General features: G+C 44.8%; 3 protein-coding genes across 5 annotated transcripts; 1 reads left to right on the top strand and 2 right to left on the bottom strand.

Moving 5' to 3' along the window:
- Positions 1-4,234: 4,234 nt before the first annotated feature.
- LOC117580150 (TAF5-like RNA polymerase II p300/CBP-associated factor-associated factor 65 kDa subunit 5L) lies at positions 4,235-7,361 on the bottom strand. The gene is made up of 4 exons (XM_034266460.1): positions 7,199-7,361; positions 7,034-7,139; positions 6,928-6,973; positions 4,235-6,864 (listed from the first exon to the last, which is right to left on the bottom strand). Exons 1-4 carry the CDS (start codon positions 7,217-7,219, stop codon positions 4,701-4,703), a joined length of 2,337 nt encoding a protein of 778 aa, XP_034122351.1. The 5' UTR covers positions 7,220-7,361; the 3' UTR covers positions 4,235-4,700.
- Positions 7,362-9,868: 2,507 nt separating this feature from the next.
- Positions 9,869-15,836, top strand: LOC117580154 (protein charybde). 3 transcript variants are annotated; one of them, XM_034266469.1, is made up of 4 exons: positions 9,869-10,018; positions 14,172-14,781; positions 14,847-14,957; positions 15,025-15,836. In XM_034266469.1, exons 1-4 carry the CDS (start codon positions 9,952-9,954, stop codon positions 15,101-15,103), a joined length of 867 nt encoding a protein of 288 aa, XP_034122360.1. In that variant the 5' UTR covers positions 9,869-9,951; the 3' UTR covers positions 15,104-15,836. The 3 variants fall into 3 exon arrangements, with proteins under 3 accessions (XP_034122360.1, XP_034122359.1, XP_034122361.1); XM_034266468.1 differs by having other exon boundaries at positions 9,873-10,018; positions 14,169-14,781; XM_034266470.1 differs by lacking the exon at positions 9,869-10,018 and adding an exon at positions 11,221-11,278.
- Positions 15,837-19,032: 3,196 nt separating this feature from the next.
- Positions 19,033-20,279, bottom strand: LOC117580157 (putative uncharacterized protein DDB_G0286901). Its single transcript, XM_034266474.1, has 2 exons — positions 20,197-20,279; positions 19,033-20,106 (listed from the first exon to the last, which is right to left on the bottom strand). The coding sequence occupies exon 2, from the start codon at positions 20,052-20,054 to the stop codon at positions 19,671-19,673; it is 384 nt and encodes a 127-aa protein (XP_034122365.1). The 5' UTR covers positions 20,055-20,106; positions 20,197-20,279; the 3' UTR covers positions 19,033-19,670.
- Positions 20,280-20,352: the final 73 nt, after the last annotated feature.

Consider the following 20,352-nt stretch of genomic DNA (forward strand, 5'->3'; position numbering starts at 1 on the left):
TTTGTTTTGCGCACAGCGAGCAGAATAAATGCACCAAAAGGGGTTGGAGAGAAGAGGGAGAGGGAAGTCCATTGCTTCGTTGGGTGTTTGAATGGCGGACAGCTTCAGCTTCAGCTACAGCTACTTGTCCCCGCTTTTGCTTTTGCTTTTGCTTTCCGTTTCGTCCGTTGCCTTTGTGTTGCCTCCTGCCCCCGCTCCCGATGACGCCATAGAATGTGACTTAAGCTGAAATGTCAATTGGATGTGCATGGAGCACGGAGCAGAAGCAGGAACCAAGGAGCCACGTAGCAGCAGCCACAGNAAAGAGAGGGCAGAAAGAGAACTGAAAAAGAGACAAAAACCCCCCAGTCCCCGCCCCCCACCCACCGGGGTAAAGGTAACGGAGGAAGGGGGGGGGGGGGGGAGACCAAACGGAGCAGAACCCGGACACGGACACGGACTGCCGGCAACACTGAAAAAGTGCTTATGACAGCAGCCTGTCCCGGAGAGAGAGAGAGAGAGAGAGAGAAAGAAATCCTTTCTGCAGCTAATAGAATTCAAACGCACGAAGGCTTTGAATGGGTTTCGCTTTTCGAAGGACGACGCATTGACGCCAGAGCTGCCACAGGGCTGCCCTTTGATGGACCCTTCGCTGGCTGTGGGGTGGGGGCTGAGGCGTGAGTAGAAAAGTGAAAGTACGTGACATTACACGGGGCAGTTGCAATTTGTGTGTGTGTTGAGTGATGCGAGGGTTGCTACAAGGGATTGCGAGACAAAGAAGAGCTTAAAGAGCACAAAAAGCACCAAAATTGTATAACCATTTGGGAACCAATTAATCCTTTTTGCACATCAATTTCACACTCTTAAAACTCACTCTTGGTTCAAAACTTCACTTTCCCATCTCCAATCTGCAGCTCAAACCCACAGCGCAACTCCTCTAGCAACCCTCTTTCGTTGGGTTTCACACCAAACTCTTACTCGTACTCGTACCCTCGTACTTGTGTCCTGACTCTGACTCTGGACGGACATAGTTTGTTTCATAAGTTTCGCAAAATCCATTAACGACGCTCCATGGACCCCTGCCCAAAGGCTCCTACTTTCGATACAGCAGTAGCCAGTAGCCAGTAGCCAGAGCGAGCCATCCAGCCAGCAGCTTCCTCGCCTAAATTGAAAAGAAAAAAAAAGCGAAAAGCTGAAAACTTTTAAAAGTTTGAATCCCTGCGTTCGCTGTAAGGTTGTACCTTCAGGACGGACTTGGGCGGTGCTCATTTGGTCAATAACAGCAATGGCAAAGGCAGGCTCTCTCAGCTCTCCTGTCCACTCCCTGGCTCCTGCCGAGCTCCTCGGGCTTTTCTCTAATGGCTGTGTAAATGACAAAGTGAATTTCCAACGGTAGGCCTACGCGTCGGGTCATGGGTTCACGGGTCTGCCTAATAGCATTAAAAGGCTGCACCATCTAATGTAAAGTTTGCTGTATAATTTACAACGCATTTTCATCACTTTGAACCGGGGGGTTTCCACTTCGATTTGGAGGCAGTTTCAATCACTTTTTGAGGGGATATAAAGTAGCTATAGGAAGAACCTTTTAGGCTGAACATAACAGAGGCATTTCTGGTGCACATTTCACTTTAGGCTTGAGGCAATCTTAGCGTTGATTTGGCTACAGAATGATGGAAATAAATTCAGGGAAAGTTTTCATCTTTTCTGGTAAATATTGCAGGCAAAAGGCACTCCCCGTTAAGCAGAAAATAATACACTTCAGAGCAGATTTGTAGTCCAATTTCCATTGCATATTATTAACTTGTCACTGAGCCCCTTGATTTGTGTTGCAGTTATGACATGTAAAATCTGTAATTTGCCACAAACAGTTGGTGGGAACCAGCCAGAATGCTACTGTCGTTTGTTTTCTACATTATTCAGCTAAAACAGCTCCATTAAGTGGGCGTCTTGTACGTCGATTCGCTGGGTTGTCATTAGCTCTGTTTGTGCTTTTCGCATATCGATTCCAAAGCAAGAGATCGATATGGAGGAGACTCCTTGCCGTTCCTTGCCACATCAGCATAGCAATGAAGTCGGACCGGTCCCCATTAGGTCCCCAAAAGAAAATGTAATTTAAATACATTTGTAATTCAAAGAGCGCGCAATAAATTGCGACACCAAGGCGGAATCCCGCTGGATACAGCAGCAATATAAATAGGTTGTGGTCTGGTCTAGAAGGGACACAGAAATGGGACTGCTGGGGCAACTGGCAGCCCCTGCTGATGTGTGCCTGTCGTCGGTCTTGAAGCAAAAGTACTTCAAGAATTACACACAATGCATGCATTATTCATGCTTACTTCAGAATTTGCGTTACAAAGTAACAAAAAAAAAAGAAGGAAAAAGTGCTGCGAGGACACTTGTGCCTGGCCCCGAAACACGGGCCAAACAATAAAGCAAAAAGGAAGTGTGAATGGGAGCAGGAGCAGAAGCAGGAGCAGGAGTCTCTCGCGAAAAGTGCAAGAATTTCGAGGTAACCGCTGATAGATTAGAGCTCGTCGGGGTCACCAACACCAAACAGCCAACCAGCCAACCAGCCACCCGTCTGGCAGGGCTTTGGCTTTGGGCCACTGAGGCTTTCAGTGTTTCTTTGCAAATTACGTCAGCTTTTCGCGCTGGCAGTGCCATCGGGGGACAAATGTACATAATCATGTCAAATGTCAGACATACCCCGGAGAGAAACGAAATGAGTAACGAGCGCGCAAACTGCTGGCCCAGGCACTTTGATTGCCCACCAAAACTGATGGGCCAACCATCAAGCATCGGCAATGTGGCACAACTTATACTACCGAATGCCATGCCAACAAAGACAGGACAGTGAAGCTGGGACACTGAAGTCTTTAATGCGTTTTGCCTCAACTTTCGGTTGCCATTTGTATTCCCTTTTTGCAGCTTTGTTAAACGATACATTTTGCAGCAGCGTTTTTGCTGTTTCAAACAAACTAGAAAGACATTTTCTCTGCTCAACCTGATGCCCTGACTTCCAACTAGGCTGTCAAAAAATAAGTATTCCCCCAGGGCAAAGCCTCAATGGAAGCCAAAACCAAATTGAGCCGAATCCTTGGCGGAGGAGCAGCAGTTTGCGTCTTATCAGGCCGCACACGCGCCCATCTTCGACAGGCAGCTTCAGCTTCAGCTCCCAACCATGATGAAGGAGAGGAAACAGAGACCTCTCTACTACATCATAAACTAGAATCATGTTGTGGCTGGAAGCAGCAGCAGGAGGCTTTTTTTTTTTTTTGGAAATTATGTTGATAACCTCGCATGATCCTGACATTAGAGCCGCTTGCTTGCCTCGCTAGGGCCCGGAATGGGCTTGGTCTTGGGTTGACTGGCTGAGGGACGAATGGAATGGAATGGATGTGCACGTACTGGCTTAAGTATATTTAAGCATATGGAGAGAATCAAGTGAAAATCAATAGAAACCCAAACACGTCTACACAAATCACACGAAAATCGATGTTCATCGCAGTTGGGCTTCTGGCATGGAGTGGTGGCAAGAGAGGGAACTGGCGGATGAATTTTATGTAGCGACTTGAGGATATCCTGTAGTAGTTTTCGGTAGAAAACGCTTTTGCTGATTTTTATATGTATATCTCTATATAAATAAGAGAATAAAGAAGAGAATACAAGTCGAATATTAACTATTTTTACGCAAAAGATGTCGAAAAAAAAACTAAAAAATATTTAAAAAAATATTAAAATATATAAAAAAAAAATATAAAAAATAAATGTAGTAAATGTTAAATGCATTAAAATTCCATATAAAAGTAACGAATTTGAATATAAGAAATATTATTATAAATATTTTTAATGTGAATTACAATTAAATAAAAAATGTTCGTCCTAATGCGTGACTCTCAAATATTAAATCTTGAAAATAAAATACGCTTTTGCTTAAAGAGTAAGCAGTAAACACTTTAACGTAAATAAAACATAAGAAAAATGCATTAAAGTTCAATCAAAAAATATATTTAAATATATAAAAAAAAATAAATATAAAAAATAAATGTAGTAAATGTTAAATGCATTAAAAAGTAACGAATTTGAATATAAGAAATATTATTATAAATATTTTTAATGTGAATTATAATTAAATAAAATATTTTCGTCCTAAAATGCATTCAAATTCAATAAAAAAATATATTAAATATTATTAAAATATTTGTAAATTATTTATGTTTAAATCAAATATTTATCTATTCATTTACACGCTCAGCTGTCACATCCAAGTGTTAGTATTCCTCCTAGTCCAGTAATTTCATCATGCCCCGCGGCACCCTGTCCCAGCATAAACGGTAGACCAGGTTTCGCCTCTACAGCGCCTTCCTGCCCACTGCGATGTGTCGAAGAACTTAAAGGATTGTTGCCAATGTAGCTGTTGCTGTTGCTATTTTATTGGAGAAACGTGCTGGGCATTAAAAGTGGGAAACCCTTCAGTTCCTGCGTCCTAAGTGGTCCGGTCCAGTCGCCGGTGTGGATGCGGGCATAGGCATTCACTTTGAATCCTGAAACCCTCTCCCAGGTGCCAGAGTGGCCTGCCCAGAATTTTGATTTTCCCCCAAAGAAGGGACCCCCCCGAAGTGCATTTGTGTGCGGCAGACGTGTCCACAGAGAGTCCTCGTGCAGGCAAATGGATTTGCTATAGTAAATCTGTGCATCATTTATTTGGCAATATTCCATGACTAATATTGGCACTTCCTGTGCGACTTGTGTGCCAGGCGCACGCCCATCAGGAGATTGGCATTGGTAAAGGACACCTTGCAGATGGCTCCCTCATGGTTGTCGTACGACTTCAGCGGCAGCTGTGGCAGAGCACTGCCACGGCCGGCAGAGTCCTGCAGGAGACGATCAAAGTCCCAGACGGACAGCCGACCATCGCGGCTGGACACCACCAGCAGATTGTTGTTCATATCAAAGTCACAGGAGTCAATGACGGCCGTGTGGTGGCGCAGGCAGCGCATCATGCGCTCGCGTGGCATGTCCCACAGAATGAGCAAATTGTCGGCGCCGCCAGAGGCCAGGAAGCGGCCGCACTTGGAGAAGGCCAGCGACTGGACGCGCGCCTTGTGGCCGCTCAGCAGACGCACCTGACGGCCGCTCACAATCTCCCAGATGCGCACGGTGCAGTCCGCCGATCCTGTGGCCAAATAGTATCTGTTTGGATGGAACTGGCACACCTCCACGCTGGCCAAGTGGCCGGAGAAGAGGCGTGCGGGCTTCTTGACACTCTGCGCCCAAACACGAGCCGTGCCATCCGCCGAGGCGGTGGCAAAGTAGAAGCCCAGCGGGTCAAACACCACACAATGGACGGCAGCCAGGTGGCACGTGTAGATGACCAGGCAGCGCCACGAGCGCAGGCACCACAGGCGCACATCCGAGTCCAGCGAGCAGCTCAGCAAATAGCGATCGTCCGGGCCGAAGGAGCAGCCGTAGACAGCTTTCCGATGGCCACACAAGGTGCGCTTGTGCCGCTTGTCCGTGCTGCCCGTGCTGCCCGTGCTGAGTGTCATGTCCTCCAGCAGCTTCGAGTTATCCACCGAGAAGACTTGCAACAGCGAGGTGCTTGTGCCCAGGGCCAGCATCTCGTAGTTGACCGAGAAATCGGCGCAGAGAATGCGCTCCTCGCCGGCCGTGGCCGTGTACAGATAGACCGAGGGCAGGCGCTCACGATCCAGCGTCTCACGCTGCTGATCGTGTGTCCTGCGCTTAATCTCATCCTTCAGACTGGGTGGTGGAGTGTACAACTGCTGCCTGAAGGGCACACTGAAGTGCCCAGCGAAGTCTCGCTTGCGGTGACGACCGGCGGCAGCAGCGCGTTCTTCGTGCATGCCAGGCGCAGTCCACACCATGGCCTTCAGCGGGGGATTTCCCAAGCGCAAACGTTGCAGCGGCAGCTTTGCCTCGTCGTAGCTACGAATGATGAAGTGTCCGAGGACTTTATCCTGCTGCCAATAAGGCAGCCGTGCCAGCTGCAGCACACACTGCCTGTAGGCGCCGCGTGACATAAATATCTTCACCTTCTCGTGTCCATTTAGCAGCAAGCGCGCCTTGGCTGGCACATCCTCTGGTCGCAGGATTTTTGCGAGCGTTTCCAGCCGCGACTTGTACGAGGCATCGTCCAAGCATCGGCAGCAGTGTCTCAAGAAGCTCCAGCCACCATTCGCATTGTCGCTGGCGACCATTTGCAGATAGGTCAGCGTCAACAAGGGATACAGCAGCTGATGCAGGTCGAACCTGAAGTGGCTGCAACTCTCCTCAACCATGGAGAGGACAGCGCGAAAGGTTTGCTCGTACTGCTCGAAGATCTCCGCCTGATTGATCACCTGGAAAATGTGCGTCTCCTTGGGATCCTGCCCATCGCTGACACCATCCTCGTAGAACTCGCTGCCTGTGGCCGCCGTCGCCTCTGCCTCAACGGAGTAATCACAGAAACTGCCCGGCGATTCTTTGACATAACGAAAGGGCACCTCACCCGTGCCCAATGTGAACTTCAACCAGGCAGCCTTTCGCTTGCTTAAAGGATGAATCATTTGCGCACTTTCCGCCTCATCGCTGATCTCGGAGTCGTCGCCCGAGGAAAAGCCATCCGAATCCTCATCGTAGTCAGTGACGGGTTCAGGTTCCTCGTACTTAACGCTGCACTTCGGTTGCTTAAAATCAGTTTCTGCAATCGTCTCGGACATCTCTCTGATGTGCTGATCAGTGGGAGGTTTAAACTCATTTGTTTCCTCATCGTACAGCGGCATCGAGGGCAATGGTCCGCTGTTGTACTCATAAACGGGCGATGACATCTCCGAGGACATCTCCGATGACACCTCCGATGACCCCTCCGAGGAGTCTTCAATGCTAAAGAAAGAGTGCAAATAAATTCTCTGACAAATGCCCAAAAGTGTCTGCACAATTCCTTACACTATTGCCTCCTCATTGGGCGATTCATCCTCATCAGAGCTTGAGCCTAAAATTGAAAAGTTATCATAAGCAAGCGGCTCACGTACAACTTCCATTTCTGACTTACCTGAGCGGGAACCACCCGAGCTGCTGTCCGCATCGCTGGCTGAAGATGAGGAATCGCTGGCGAACACCCTGATCGGAATTATTCCTTTCCTCTGATGTATCGGGTTCTGCCGCAAGAACTTTTGGGTGAAGTTTTGGTTTCCTTTTATGATTATTTTCTACTCACTTGAGGCATCTTTCGTTGCATGTTTGTAATGTTGCACTTGGTACTCTTTTTTCGAGGTTTTTATGGTGCTTATTGCTCACAATTTGTTCACTGCTCACCTTTTCTTTCACTTTGGCAGCCGAACAGCTGTTTTTTCTCCACTTTGACAGCCGAACAGCTGGTTTTTGACAACTGCAAATGCCGACCAGTGTGACCGTGGGCATATGGCAATAATTATACTCCCAATAGGGGAGGGGCACACCCGGTTGTGCCTAAGCGCGGAAATTATTTTATTTTTTCTTTAAAACATTTCAAAGCTTCCTAAAATATTCGACAACATACTACACTATTTTGGTGTTCTCTCTCCCCACTTCTGGCACTTCCCGCGGCCTAACTGTAACTTTTGCGCAGTTCCTAGCAAGTTCTCCAACCCAAAACATCTCATTTGACAGGATCCGGCCCCAGCGGGACGTATTTAGGTTAGACTTGAATGGCTGGAAGGAATATAAATCATGCATTTGATTAATTGTACGCCACTGACTTTTATCCTGTTCGACAACGGCGACGGACTGCACAAAAAACTCCACTGAAGTTGATGGAAAACTGGCCTTTAAAAGTTTTTGGCATCGCTGCTGCACACCCCTGCTGGGCACACGCCCAGTCCAGCCCTAGTCCAGCCCTAGTCCCATGACCAGCCTCCATCCCCCCCAGTAGGGCAATTGTGTTGTGTAAACATTTTTTCAGCATTAACTGACATGTGTAAGTCCCCCCCGCCCACACACACAACGCTGACCGGCAAAAGAAAAAGCAAACAGAAACTTGCGAGAAAAGTCTACGCATAGCGACTATTGGATACCCCTTAAACGGGAATTCGTATTAATTTTTGCTCTAAAATTGCAGATTCCACAGCACCCAATATACCCAACGACTCCGAACTTCTAAGCAAGGAAATACGAAGAGAAAGCTTCGGTGCTGCTGATGCTGATCCGCTGGCGACGACGCCGACTGCAGCAGCAGCGGCAGCAACGTCACAAAACGAACCAGTGACAAATAGGCAGAAGCTAGAAGAACGGAAGGCAGGGGAGAAGTGGTTAGGCTGGGGAGCAGTGTCTCGGCAGGGGAGTCGTGCTTGGGGTTGGGGTGCCCAGTGTCGGACTCTGTCCAACGCTAGCGGCGCCATTTTTTATTTCTATTAAGATGAATTGTTAAAACAGTGACAGGGTTCTGTGTCGGCAAAACATTTTCATTCGTTTTCTTCCGTTTTCTGGCCCCACACCCACGCGGGTGAACGGGTTTTGATTTGGATCGTAAATCAATACAATGGTTGTGTCAATCGTGGCGGGCAGATCTTTTAACAGATATAAACCTAATGCTGATTATTTTGTTAGCCAAAAAAAAACAGCATATGCAAAATTCTAACAAAAATAACAGATCCCTAGATGTGGTTGAACAAAATTCTCTCTGCCCCGAGTGAAATGCATTGCACTCCGAATGGCCACTCAAACTCAGTTGCTGTAAAAAAAAAACACTCAAGAGTCACAAGTGAAATTTCTCTTGAGCGCCTTCATTTATGACTCTCTTAAATGCGCTCTTGAGTACTTCTCGCACACTCAAGAGTAGTTTGAGTTTGACTCGCTTGCGCTCTCTCTCTTTCTCTTCCTCTGCCGTGCTGAGCCACAACAGCTGACACCAACATATGTTTGCTCACAGCTGGAGAGAAATAAATGCTCAAGAGCTGCCGGACTGGTTCACTGTCAAGGGAAAAAGCCACTCAGTCGCACGACGCGACAGCGACGCCAACTGCGCTGCCAGACGCGGAAAATTCCTATAAAAGCCAGAGCACACACCGCCGGCCGGAGTAGCTTTGGAAAATTGGAAAACTGCTCCGCTCCGCCACGCCACGCCACGCCACAGAAGTTGCCCGTCGTCGCCGTCGTTGTCCCAAGCTCTCCTCAGCGGCAGCAGAATCACAGCACACACAGCTGAGCCGTGAGAGAACCGCCGCGCGTTTTGAGTGGAGCAGCAGCAGCACAGAGCACAGCTAGCCGGAAAGTCTCTCCCTGTAGCGAGCAGCAGGCAGGCAGCAGAGAAACAGAACAGAACAGGCACAAGCACAGAAAGAAGCAGCAAAAGGCAGAGAAACGGCAAAAGCTAAAAACAGAGCTCCAACGGCCGCCACACGCACCACATCCAACGGGCAAGCACACGGATGCAGCACCCCCACACACACAAGCCATATGTAGCACCTAACCGAGCAACAACTACAACTCCGACAAGAATCAGAAAAAGAACAGAACGAACCATGTGCTGTGCGTGAATGAAAAAGAACGACGAAGGCAGAGACAGAGCGAGAGTGTGAGAGAGAGAGAGAGAGAGAGGCAGCGGGACGGGGCGGCAATTTCCGTTGACTTTTAGAATGTATTAAATTTAAACGTTTAACTAGAATAACAAATTTAGTTGTTGATACTTTTTCCAATTGTTTGTTGAGCGGCGCGACAAACGAGACGCCGGGCAGTCAAGTGAAAATCCGATTCCGAATTCGTATAATCCGCATATAGCCCGTGGCACCGTGAAATTCCTCTTTTGCGGAGGACTTCAAATCAAATCAAAGTTTTTTGTGATTAAAGTGCATTTCTAGAAGAACACACACAAGCCACACACAACCCACAGTAGTGTGTACACACACAGCCACACAACAAGAGCACACACCAGGCACTCGAGCAGCAAGAGCGGCAACGGTTAAGCGCGGTTGCAGCAGACCAAACGGCGATTCTATGAAGATGGAAGTGCTCTCAGTACAAAATCACATTCAGGGAAAATTCGGTGTTAACAAAATCAAAGGTGAGTAACCAAGACAAAGTGAAAAGTGTTACAAAAATTTAGCTAAAGAAAAGCGCACATTCTTGGTTGTTTTTTCGACAAGTTTTTTTAAATTTAAGTTCTGTTCGTTTTGTGTGTTCGAATGTGTTTCAATTGCTTGTGTAGATCCCACAAAGAAAATACCAACGGCTATAATTCAAATAATTCTAAGGGAAAATAAATGGCAGGTTTCATTCTAGTAACTTTTTAAATGAGCGACTAAATCGCGTAGAAACTGTCGACAAACTGATAATTTATTCCCATTGTTGGGGCTTGAACAAACAAACGTTGGGAACAGCAACAGCAGCAGCAGCAGCCGAGCGTTTGTTAAAACACAGTTTTGGGCTGAAAGGCATTTGTATGCGATGCGGTTAAAAATAGTTGCCAGAGAAAATAATTTCTATTATTCCGCTATTAAGTTAATCGGTGGCCAGAGTCTAATCAGGCAACAACAAAAAAATCAATTACAATAAAAAATGTGATGTTTGCTTAATCAAAAAAAAAAGCAAGCAAAAAAACTTGGTTAATTTAAATATTCGAAAAGCATTAACTGGGCAACTTGAGGTCAGTGTATACGACTTTGTGAGCCGCCGCTGTATCCATACATTCGGCGGGGCCAGTTTCTTTAGAGAATAAAAAGAAGTAGGCCCCATTTCGGATACTTTTTTAATGGGCCACGAACGTTTTTATTTTTCATGTTTATGGGCCATTTTTTGATTCAATTAATTTTACGGCTGTACGGGAAGGAAACATTTCATTTGATGTTTTTGCAGCAAATTTTCCAGGGATTATAAGATACATTTATTCAAGTGAAGTGTTTTTCTCAACAAATGGAAAATTTTGATGGATTTGCCTTGTGCTTCGCATTGGAATGCTTCTTCGAGTGATATTCTGATTTGATTAGGTCCATTCGCCGAGGTAGTTCTCTGACCCTGTGATTGGGTAGTAAAATGTAAAAAATATAAACTGAAGTGGCTCTTGATTCCAGTGTTCCGCATTTGGGAGAAGAATCTACAAATTTAGACTTGCTTTTCAAATTATTTGAATCGAATGATTTTTCAATCAATTTGGCAGTTTTCTCTTATTTTTTAAACTTTATCTGCTCTTAGCAAAGATTGTCATCACAGTTTCAAAAAGTATTTCATTTCACATTGTGACGGAATATTATTTTACCGCTGTTGAAAAAAACGCCGAACAGAATGAATATTTTCCGGCGGTTTAAGCACTTTTTGGACAACCCGTGTATGTACATATTTTCCCATGTTCGTATGTAAATCCTGTGAAAGCTTTTTTCGGAGGGTTGCCAAAGTGTAATTTGCATTATGCATTTTTTGTGTGTGTGTCGTGAAAGAACGCCGTGCTCCGTCCTGTCATGTTCCTGTTCCTGTCTGGGCCATGCAGGCATATCCTGTTCATGTGTCTGACGGTCGGATTATGCAACATCCTGTTAATCCTGTCACTTTAAACTTTGCCAAGGCAAGCGGCAAAAGAAAAGAGTTGTGCAAATTAGACGGTGCGGTCCACCCCGTCCCTCCTGTCTGTCTGTGTGGAAAATGTAAAATCAGCCAAAGGCGAGCACAAGAACTCTCTGTGGCAACGTCAACGACGATATGCAACAACATGTCACACACACTCACACACAGCAGAGCATTCACAGTTATGTGTATGTGCATGCTGGCTGGCTGGCTGGCTGGCTGACTCTCTCGCTCCCTCCGGCTGGAATCCCCTTCCTGCCTCCCGCCCGCTGTATTTGCAGTCAATTTAATTTCATGACTGACTGAGCGCATGCAATTTTATTTCGAAGGACATCCGAGAGTCAGAGCCAGATCTCTCACACTTGTGCCACCGCCATGGCCATGCATATTCATGTCCTAGTCAAATGGTGGAGCACCATGGATGGCTCTGGGGAGAAGACTCCATCATCTGTACGTGCGTGTGTGTGTGTGTGTGTGGCAATAATGTTGTTTAATTAATTACTTAATTTCTTTGAATAAACATTAGTTATGCCCACCACCGATATGGCCATTCTCTGCCTCTCTGTGTGAGGGATTTTGGGGCACTCGAAAAAGGTTGTGTGTGTACAGTGGGTGCCATAATTATTCGTACACCCTCGATAGCAACGAATATTCCCAGGTATTTAAATAAAATAAAATCAATTTAAATATGTATTTGCATACCCATAATATCAATATTTGCACTCCAATTGTTGAATCTGCAAAGAGAAACAGAGTTTAATTACCGAATTTGATTTAAAATGTTCTCCACCATCCACTATTTTACATGCACGCACACTAATGTACGTACGAATATCTGTTTTTGCTAGTGTACGTACGTTTTGCTATTTGGGTGTGTTGTTTGTGTGGAACATTGATTCGTAGCCCTTGCCAAGATTCCAATCAGGGGCGAATGACTTCCAAAATTGGTTTTAATGAATAATTTATAAACTCGTTTATTGATTCACAAACTAACATGTACACAAACGCGTAAAGATGTGGGGTCAGCGGATATGTTCATATGCCACCAATTAAATCACCGATTAGCGTGTTTTCTGTACCCGTAAACGATATTAACGATCAGCGAAAGCAAAAAGCAACACTTTTCTTCGACGGGAGACGCGAACTGAGCGTAAGATGACGCTAAGTAGCTGTACCTGTCGCTTTCGCACTCACTCTCTTTTCCATTTACCGGCTCTGGCAATCAAAGGTGATTCTCTTCCAGATCGCACTCTCCCACCCCACAGTCACAAACACCGAATGTATGTCTAGCTTTGGAGAGAGTGAGAGAGAGAGAGGTGCCAACTAAATATGCGGCTTGGTCTCGGATGAGTACTTTGCAATTAAATGTGTATTGGTGGTCGCTTGTCTCTGTTTCATTCCCGTTCCTTTTGGCTTTCGCTTTCCTGACTTTGCACGAAAATAACCCTTTTCCCCTCTCTCTCTTGTGCGACGACAGGGACGGAGGAGACAGCGCTCAATTGACAAAATCCAATAACACACGCTGTGCTGTGAATGAGGAACAGCAAGACAGAGAGAGAGAGAGAGAGAGAGAATGGGAACGTCGCACACATGTGGACACATGGAGAGCCGCAAACATGTGCCGTTAATTTCTTAATTACGCGGGTGTATGTGGTATTTATGTATGCTCTGCTCTGCCATGCCATGCAGTGTGCAGTGTGATAGAGACAGACAGTGGGGAGAGAACCTGAGCGTGGATGGGGTGAGAGAGATACGAAGCTAACGAGAGAGCAAATTGTCCATTCAACAGCAGCGACGCTGCAATGATTGTGTACAATGGTTTATGTCGGCGGGGGGTGGCACGGCGTGGCTCTTTAAAGAGTTTCCGCGCTAATTACAAGACGCTCGACGAGACGTCGAGGCAAAGCAGTTAATTTGTACTTGCACACACCTACGAACACAAACAATGTGGAGAGGCAATGTAACTGCTTTTTATACACGCATACATAAGTACACACATTAAACGAAAGACAATGGGATGAAACGGGAATTCGGCATAAGTGACGGTGCTCTACCATTATCCGAAGAAACAGTAATACATAAGCAAATTTCAAAGTGCGTGTCTCTCGCTTGTTTGTCCCACTGTACTCTGTCACTGGTGGTGTAATAAAACAAAGCATAAGAAATAACAAAAAATACTGTGCAGTAAAGTAAAGGCAAAATGAGGAAGACGTCATATAATGTTCAAGGGGGAGATGAGGAAAGCAGAAAGCGGAATGGCAAAATCTGCTGACTGCGAGAGAGGCGAAAAGGGGGACAGTCGTCAGCTGGAAACGCAGAGAAGCAGGCGGAAGAAGCAGCGAAGGCAGCATAAGCGACAGAGAGTGCACAGCAAACGGCTGATTTCCAGCTGTTGTTGCCAGGTGATTTCGTGCTGCCCCGCGCTCCAGCGCTCCGTGGAAGTAATTCGAGTGGAGTCTGCGCAGTGCCTTGAGTGGAAATACGAGTGAAAATCCGTGTGGGTCTCGAACCTCAAGACATCAGCTGATTTTTTTTTGTATTCTCCTCTTCTTCCTCTTTGTAAATTCTCCTTTTTGCATTTTCTCTTGCCCTTTCGCCGGTCGATGAACAACGAATCAGTAATCTGAACCCCGCTCTCTCTTCTCCCCTTTCCGTTGCAGACTGGCCGAGTTCGGGCGTTGCATCCACCGCGTCGCATCAGCTGGAGGAGGAGGAGCACGCGGCAGACGTCGACGCCGCACTGGACGCAGACGTTGTGGACGGGCATCCCGCTTCCGTGCTGCACATGCGACAGCAGCAGGCACTCAACACGCGGCCGACGGTGCCGATGGCACCCCCAGTGGCCGGCTCTGGGAAGCAGTCCGCGGTGGCCGCCAGCTTCGACGTGGTCAATGGCAGCTCTGCTGCCTACCACCACGCCTACATGACCAACGTGCTGGCCAGCACCGCCCACCATCCGGGACATGGCCACGGACCTGGGCCCAGCCCCATGCCGGCTTCGCCACTGCAATCGACGGCAGGGGCTCGCTTTGGGGCCGCCGACAACATGGACGACGTGAGCGCCAGCGCCGTGCGGGACCTGTCGCAGGAGCTGCAGTTCCAGCTGCGTGACGCCAAGCAGCGCCACCTGGCCTGCACCGAGGTGAACCTGCCCGCTGATCTCACGGAGCGCATTGCCGCCGAGATTATTCGCATGTCGGACCGGGAGCCATGTGGCGAGCGCGCCTGCACGCTCTTCATTGAGTTTGAGAGCGAGCCGAACAAAGTCAGGTGAGTGTGGAGAGATGGCTTAACCCCTTTGAAGCTTTGCTAATGATTCTCTTCTACCCACACAGGCGCATTGCCTCGTTCAAAGTGGACCCAGACACTGTGTCAATCTTCGAGCTGTACTTGACACTGAAGCAGGACAATAGCGGCTGGACCTCGAAGCTGCCACAGTTTCTCAAGTAAGTAGAGTCAAGTAACCACCAAGGGAGAAACCCTGTTAATCTGTGACATTTTCTTGTTCCGCAGAAATCTCACACGTAGCAACACCATCAACATCAGTCCCGATTTCACACTGACCAAGAACAAGCTATACTCATCGGAGTGAGGCAGCCGCAGGCACATGGGCGGGGACGTGGGTGTGGATGTGTGGACACAGAGGCGCTACTCAATACTCAATCCCTCCGAAAAACAGTAACAGCAGCCGAAAAGCCGAAAAGCCGAAGTAGCAGCAGCACTGACCCCCGTCCACACTCGCGTCCACGTCCCTGTTTGCTTGGGGTGCACAGGAACGCGCATGGAAGGCGTTCCATCAAAGATCTTCATCCTGATTAGTCAGGAAACGTTTAACCGTAGAGGCAACAACTTTGGACCACAACTATCAACCAATCAACCAATCCTGCAAGCAACAAATCAACAAAACAAAAACAAAACTCAACTCTAACCAACAATTATTTTGAAAAAACCTCCTCTAGAGGAAGAAAACCCAACAAACAAACAAAAACAAATCAACTGCAGTTGCAGGCAACTCAAAACTCTTATTGGACTGACTTTTGGCTTAAAAAAAAGGTACTTTTTGGAAAATATAAATCGAAAAATTATAAAAAGAGGAGGAACGGCCGCATGGACGGACGGGCGGCACACAAAAAACCATAAGAATAATATTCAAAATATTGTAAAAAAGAGATGTAAACTGTCAGAGAGTAAAATAACTTCACTCAGTGAGCGGTTGTCGGGGACCCGTTGTGAGCAGAAGGGCAAAATGTAACCCCACACGCAGACGGGATCATAGAGTATTTATTAGTGTACGGATGTGCATACCATCATCATCGCAGACACTGGCAAACAAAAGATCTTTATAAACCGGCATGAGAGGAAAACAATAAGCAGTAGAGCTCCACGGCGAGGGGCCGCAAGGAGGTCATGCATAATAACAAATGAAAAAAAAAAACAAAGTTGATGTGATATTATATAATAATTATGAATATTGAAAAAGAAAACGCATACAAAACACACGAACATTAAAAAAAACATAGACCCAAACACGTACACCCACAGAAAGAAAAACCAACTAGAGATTCGGAAAATCATAGTTTGGAGAGTATTAAAAAAAGAGTAAAAGAAATATCCATCCCATTGGTGACGCCCAAAAGCAAAACCAGCTGCTGGATGGATAGAGAGAGTAAAATCCAAACCAACAATAGAACCAACTGGAATTCTCAAACAATATTTCCACCAATTACGATTAATCTTTGTATTATTATTTTAATCAATACTATAAATAATTATGTTTGCGCGCAAAGTTTCAAACTTTGCTACAGAGATCGCAGCAGCCCCATAGAGGGTAGCTGCATATATCTATATATATATATATATATATATATATATGGAAGATAAAATATTTCTAATATTCGATGTGTTTCTAGTTTTTAAGATTTTAATATTAAAAACAAGCAATGTCGAAAATCCAGCAGAAAAATTCATTCAATGTGCGTAGCTGTGTGTTTATCCGGAGTTTAGTTAATAAAAACCAATTGCAACGCAACACAACAATGAGGCGATCAATATCGGTTCCAAAACAACCCAGATATTAACCTATATACATGTGTGGATAACTTTCGGCTAGATAGTTGGCAAAACGAATTGTTTTTTGGATTACAAATGATCGGAGAGCAGTGAAATTATTTATAAAAAATTAAAGAAAAAACTAAAAAAATGATTGACAAAAAAAATGGGTAACTAAAGTGGAAAAGGAAGAGGCAAACTTTCGGAAAAATATAAAGTCATCTGTGTTAATAAATTTTAAAATAATTTTTAGCGTAGAATAACGAAGAAAACAAAGTGAAAAAAATCGGAACAGAATCCAACTGTAATTGGTAATCGATAATATCTGAACAAGAGAACATCGGGAAGTGGTTGCACGAAATCTAAGCAGATTCCCAAGTATTCGACAAATTAAATTGTAGTTTTTACTCATACCCCCACAAAAACACACGCACGCAAGGTAAACAAAAAAAACAAAAAGAATTTACGAGTAGCTTAAAAGTAAATCATCAAATCCATCAATAATTATCAATCAATCAAATCAATCAATCCCACAAAGATCTCGATAACAAGCGGTGTAGAACTCATACGTAACATTTAGGTATTACAAATCGTTGCTTTACAAATGCTAACATGTGTTTTAGCCATCTCAGACTCAAGTATCCAAACCCAATCAATAATTCCCCTTCGAGCATCAGAGACAGACAGACACACACACTCGTACACAAAAGTAGATATATGTCTAGTGTTATGTAAATAGGGCCACCGTAGCAGCAATAACAAGTAAATGATAAACAAAACAAAACAAAAAAAGAGAGAAAACCAATCGATATATGTACTGTATTACGAATTAAATGTGAACATAAATAGAGCAAGTGAAGAAATAGAACCATGAATGTGATCTATTAAATAATAACAAGTAAACTTAAATAAATGTAACTTACAAACAGAAACAAAACAAAAAGCAAAAGCTACACGAAATATGCAAAATATTATTCAATTGTTCTTTTTTTCGATCACGAGTATTAGAGCCCCCCCCCCCCCACACGCAGAGATATTGTAGGACACACCTTTAAGTTGTAGTGTAGAGCTCCCGAAGTACATATATATGACATACCTGAAACCTTCTTTGAGTTGGCTTTGTAGTACGCTTTTGATGTTGTTACGGAATTAGGGAACCAGCTAGGGTTTCCCTCTTGGATTTTTAACGTAGATGGAGAGATGGTTTTCGTTTCGTTCTCATGGATAAAGTGTAAGGCAGATGGCAGGAAGAATCTTAGACACGTCCAGTGCTCCTCAAAGTATTTTGTAAACAATAATGATAACTGAACGAAGAAAGATAACAAGAGATGCATTGAAACAAAAAGTAAACAGAAAGGCGAAATCGTGACAAGTATCAAGCGCATAAGCAAGAGAAAGTAAATATTCTATATACAATAGATTTATGGCTATATATTGTAGAATTTTTACATATTCTATTACGGACTACAGAGTTAGCGACTAAGCAAACAAATATTACGATTACCATTACTATTGTATGTATATTATCAATGTGCGTATCTGTATGTGTGTTGTTCAAGGGAACCAATTAAAGAATTCAAGAATCAAATTACAAATCAATTAAGCGACGCGCTTCCGCATCCACACACTCCCGACCATCAGACAGATCTGCATATAAAAAACAAACAACAAATAAAATACATACCACATAAATTTATATTTTAAAATTGCATTCCAATTGCATCCGCGCCTCTCGATAGGAAGTTCTACTCAAACGATTATCCCACCATGTGTAATCTGAGCGGAGATTTCAGTTTCATTTATTGGTATCGTCTCGTTTTTGGATTGGAATATTGGTATGCTGCCCTGCAAAATAGAAGAAAGGAAGAGTGTTGTTTAGCGTCCCAGTTAATGCCAGTCTATGTTGTACACCCTTTTAGCTATGTGACTAAGTAATCGTTTAACCGTTTCCATTATGATACGAGTGTGTGTAGGCAGGCAGGCAGGTCCATGGACAAAACAATATTGATATATATTATATATACCATATACTACCTATATGACTATGAATGTATGTAATGATGATACAAAAAAAAAAACAAAACAAACAAACAAATTTAAATTTTAGTAGCGCTTAACAAATTCTAGCAACTTAACAAATTTTAATTAATCAAATTAAACAAAACAAAACAAAACAAAAAACAAATGCAAAAATTGCAAATCTAATTTTTTCTCTGTGTAAAAGTTGAATAAAAAACATCAAAAAATCAATAAAAAAATAAATAAATTTTTTAAATGTGACAAAAAATTCTGTAATTCTGTTTGCATATTGGTTGGGCACACGATTTCGTCCTCTGGGTATTATAGGAATAATATTTGCATCACTTCTCAACACTCCTAGATTTCATATAAAGATCCACTTTTCCATTATTTCTTTCTTAGAAACTGATCTAACTATAGGTAATGTTTCTTTGTAGATTACAACTGCGAACATTTTTGCAAACAGAATGGAATGATTGGAAGACGACCAAAGTCAGCATTCCGCACGGGTTTATTATGAATAAATAAAAACATAACAATTGGATCGAAATCATGGTCCAGGGTGAGCAGGCAGAGCTCCAATAATGTCAGGGATTGAGAAGCCAAAAGATGCTCTATCTTGCAACAGGCAATCCTTTTCTCCACACGCACAGATCGTGCGCTCATTGCTGCCCACAGTGTTGATTAACCGAGCCCACAGTGTTGGTTAACCGCACACGCAGCGACTCTTGGTCGTGGGCTTCTTAGTGGTCGGCTTCTTGGTGGTTTTGCGAGAGGGCCTTTTGGTGGTTTTGCGAGAGGGCCTTTTGGTGGTTCTGGTAGTGGTCTTTTTGGTAGTATTGCAAGAGGGCCTTTTGGTGGTTCTGGTAGTGGGCTTTTTGGTAGTATTGCAAGAGGGCCTTTTGGTGGTTCTGGTAGTGGGCTTTTTGGTAGTATTGCAAGAGGGCCTTTTGGTGGTTCTGGTAGTGGGCTTTTTGGTAGTATTGCAACGAGGCTTCTTGGTGGTTATTGGCTTCTTGGTGGTTTTCGGCTTCTTGGTGGTATTGCAGGGCTTTTTGGTTGTATTGCAAGGAGGCTTCTTGGTGGTTTGCTTAGTGGGCTTTTTGGTGGTATTGCATGGAGGCTTCTTGGTGGTATTGCAGGGCTTTTTGGTTGTACTGCAGGTGGTGGGTGCTTTGGTTGTTGTCGAGCGAGTGGTTGTTGTTGTTGTTGTTATTGGCTGGCAAGTGGTTGTTGACGTGCAAGGTTTTGGTGTTGTTGTTGAGCATGGGGCTGTCGTTGTTGTTGTCGGGCATGGGGTTGTGGTCGAGCATGTGGTTGTGGTCGGGCATGGGGTCGTTGTCGAGCATGTGGTTGTGGTCGGGCAAGTGGTTGTTGTCCTGCAAGTGGTTCTTGGTGTTGTTGTCGAACAGGGGGTTGTGGTCGGACATGGGGTTGTTGTCGGGCAGGTGGTTGTTGTTGTTGGATCTGTGCATCCACAAGCCGATCCAGTGGCCAAATCGGCCAAGCTGATGAGCAGGATGCTCGCTGCGATTGTGGGTATGTGGAAAGGATAAAGGATGAAGGATGCGTGGAGATGGAGATGGAGATGGAGAACCGGGTATTTGCGCTACTTACCGATGATGGCAATGGTCAGCTTCATGTTTTCCTGCAATTGACTCGTTCAGGTGTGGAGATGCCACAGACTGATGTCTTTCTTGGTGCAGGCTTACCCTTTTTATAGCTAAGTCCTAGTGCCTTTACATTAACTTGAACTCCACTTTGTACGATATT

This window comes from Drosophila guanche, unplaced genomic scaffold, assembly GCF_900245975.1.
Source record: "Drosophila guanche unplaced genomic scaffold, DGUA_6, whole genome shotgun sequence".
NCBI classification, from domain to species: Eukaryota; Metazoa; Arthropoda; class Insecta; order Diptera; family Drosophilidae; genus Drosophila; species Drosophila guanche.

What these genes read in the sequence shown, in the direction of transcription:
- LOC117580150 (XM_034266460.1), bottom strand. Translation starts at nt 7,219, where the DNA reads ATGCAACGAAAGATGCCTCAA. An exon ending in TGCAACGAAAGATGCCTCAA is followed by an intron (nt 7,140 to 7,198) that starts GTGAGTAGAAAA and finishes TTCTTGCGGCAG; the next exon opens with AACCCGATACATCAGAGGAA. An exon ending in CCCAATGAGGAGGCAATAGT is followed by an intron (nt 6,865 to 6,927) that starts GTAAGGAATTGT and finishes CTCTTTCTTTAG; the next exon opens with CATTGAAGACTCCTCGGAGG.
- LOC117580154 (XM_034266468.1), top strand. Translation starts at nt 9,952, where the DNA reads ATGAAGATGGAAGTGCTCTCAGTACAAAATCACATTCAGGGAAAATTC. An exon ending in AGCGAGCCGAACAAAGTCAG is followed by an intron (nt 14,782 to 14,846) that starts GTGAGTGTGGAG and finishes CTACCCACACAG; the next exon opens with GCGCATTGCCTCGTTCAAAG. An exon ending in AAGCTGCCACAGTTTCTCAA is followed by an intron (nt 14,958 to 15,024) that starts GTAAGTAGAGTC and finishes CTTGTTCCGCAG; the next exon opens with AAATCTCACACGTAGCAACA.
- LOC117580157 (XM_034266474.1), bottom strand. Translation starts at nt 20,054, where the DNA reads ATGCACAGATCCAACAACAACAACCACCTGCCCGACAACAACCCCATG.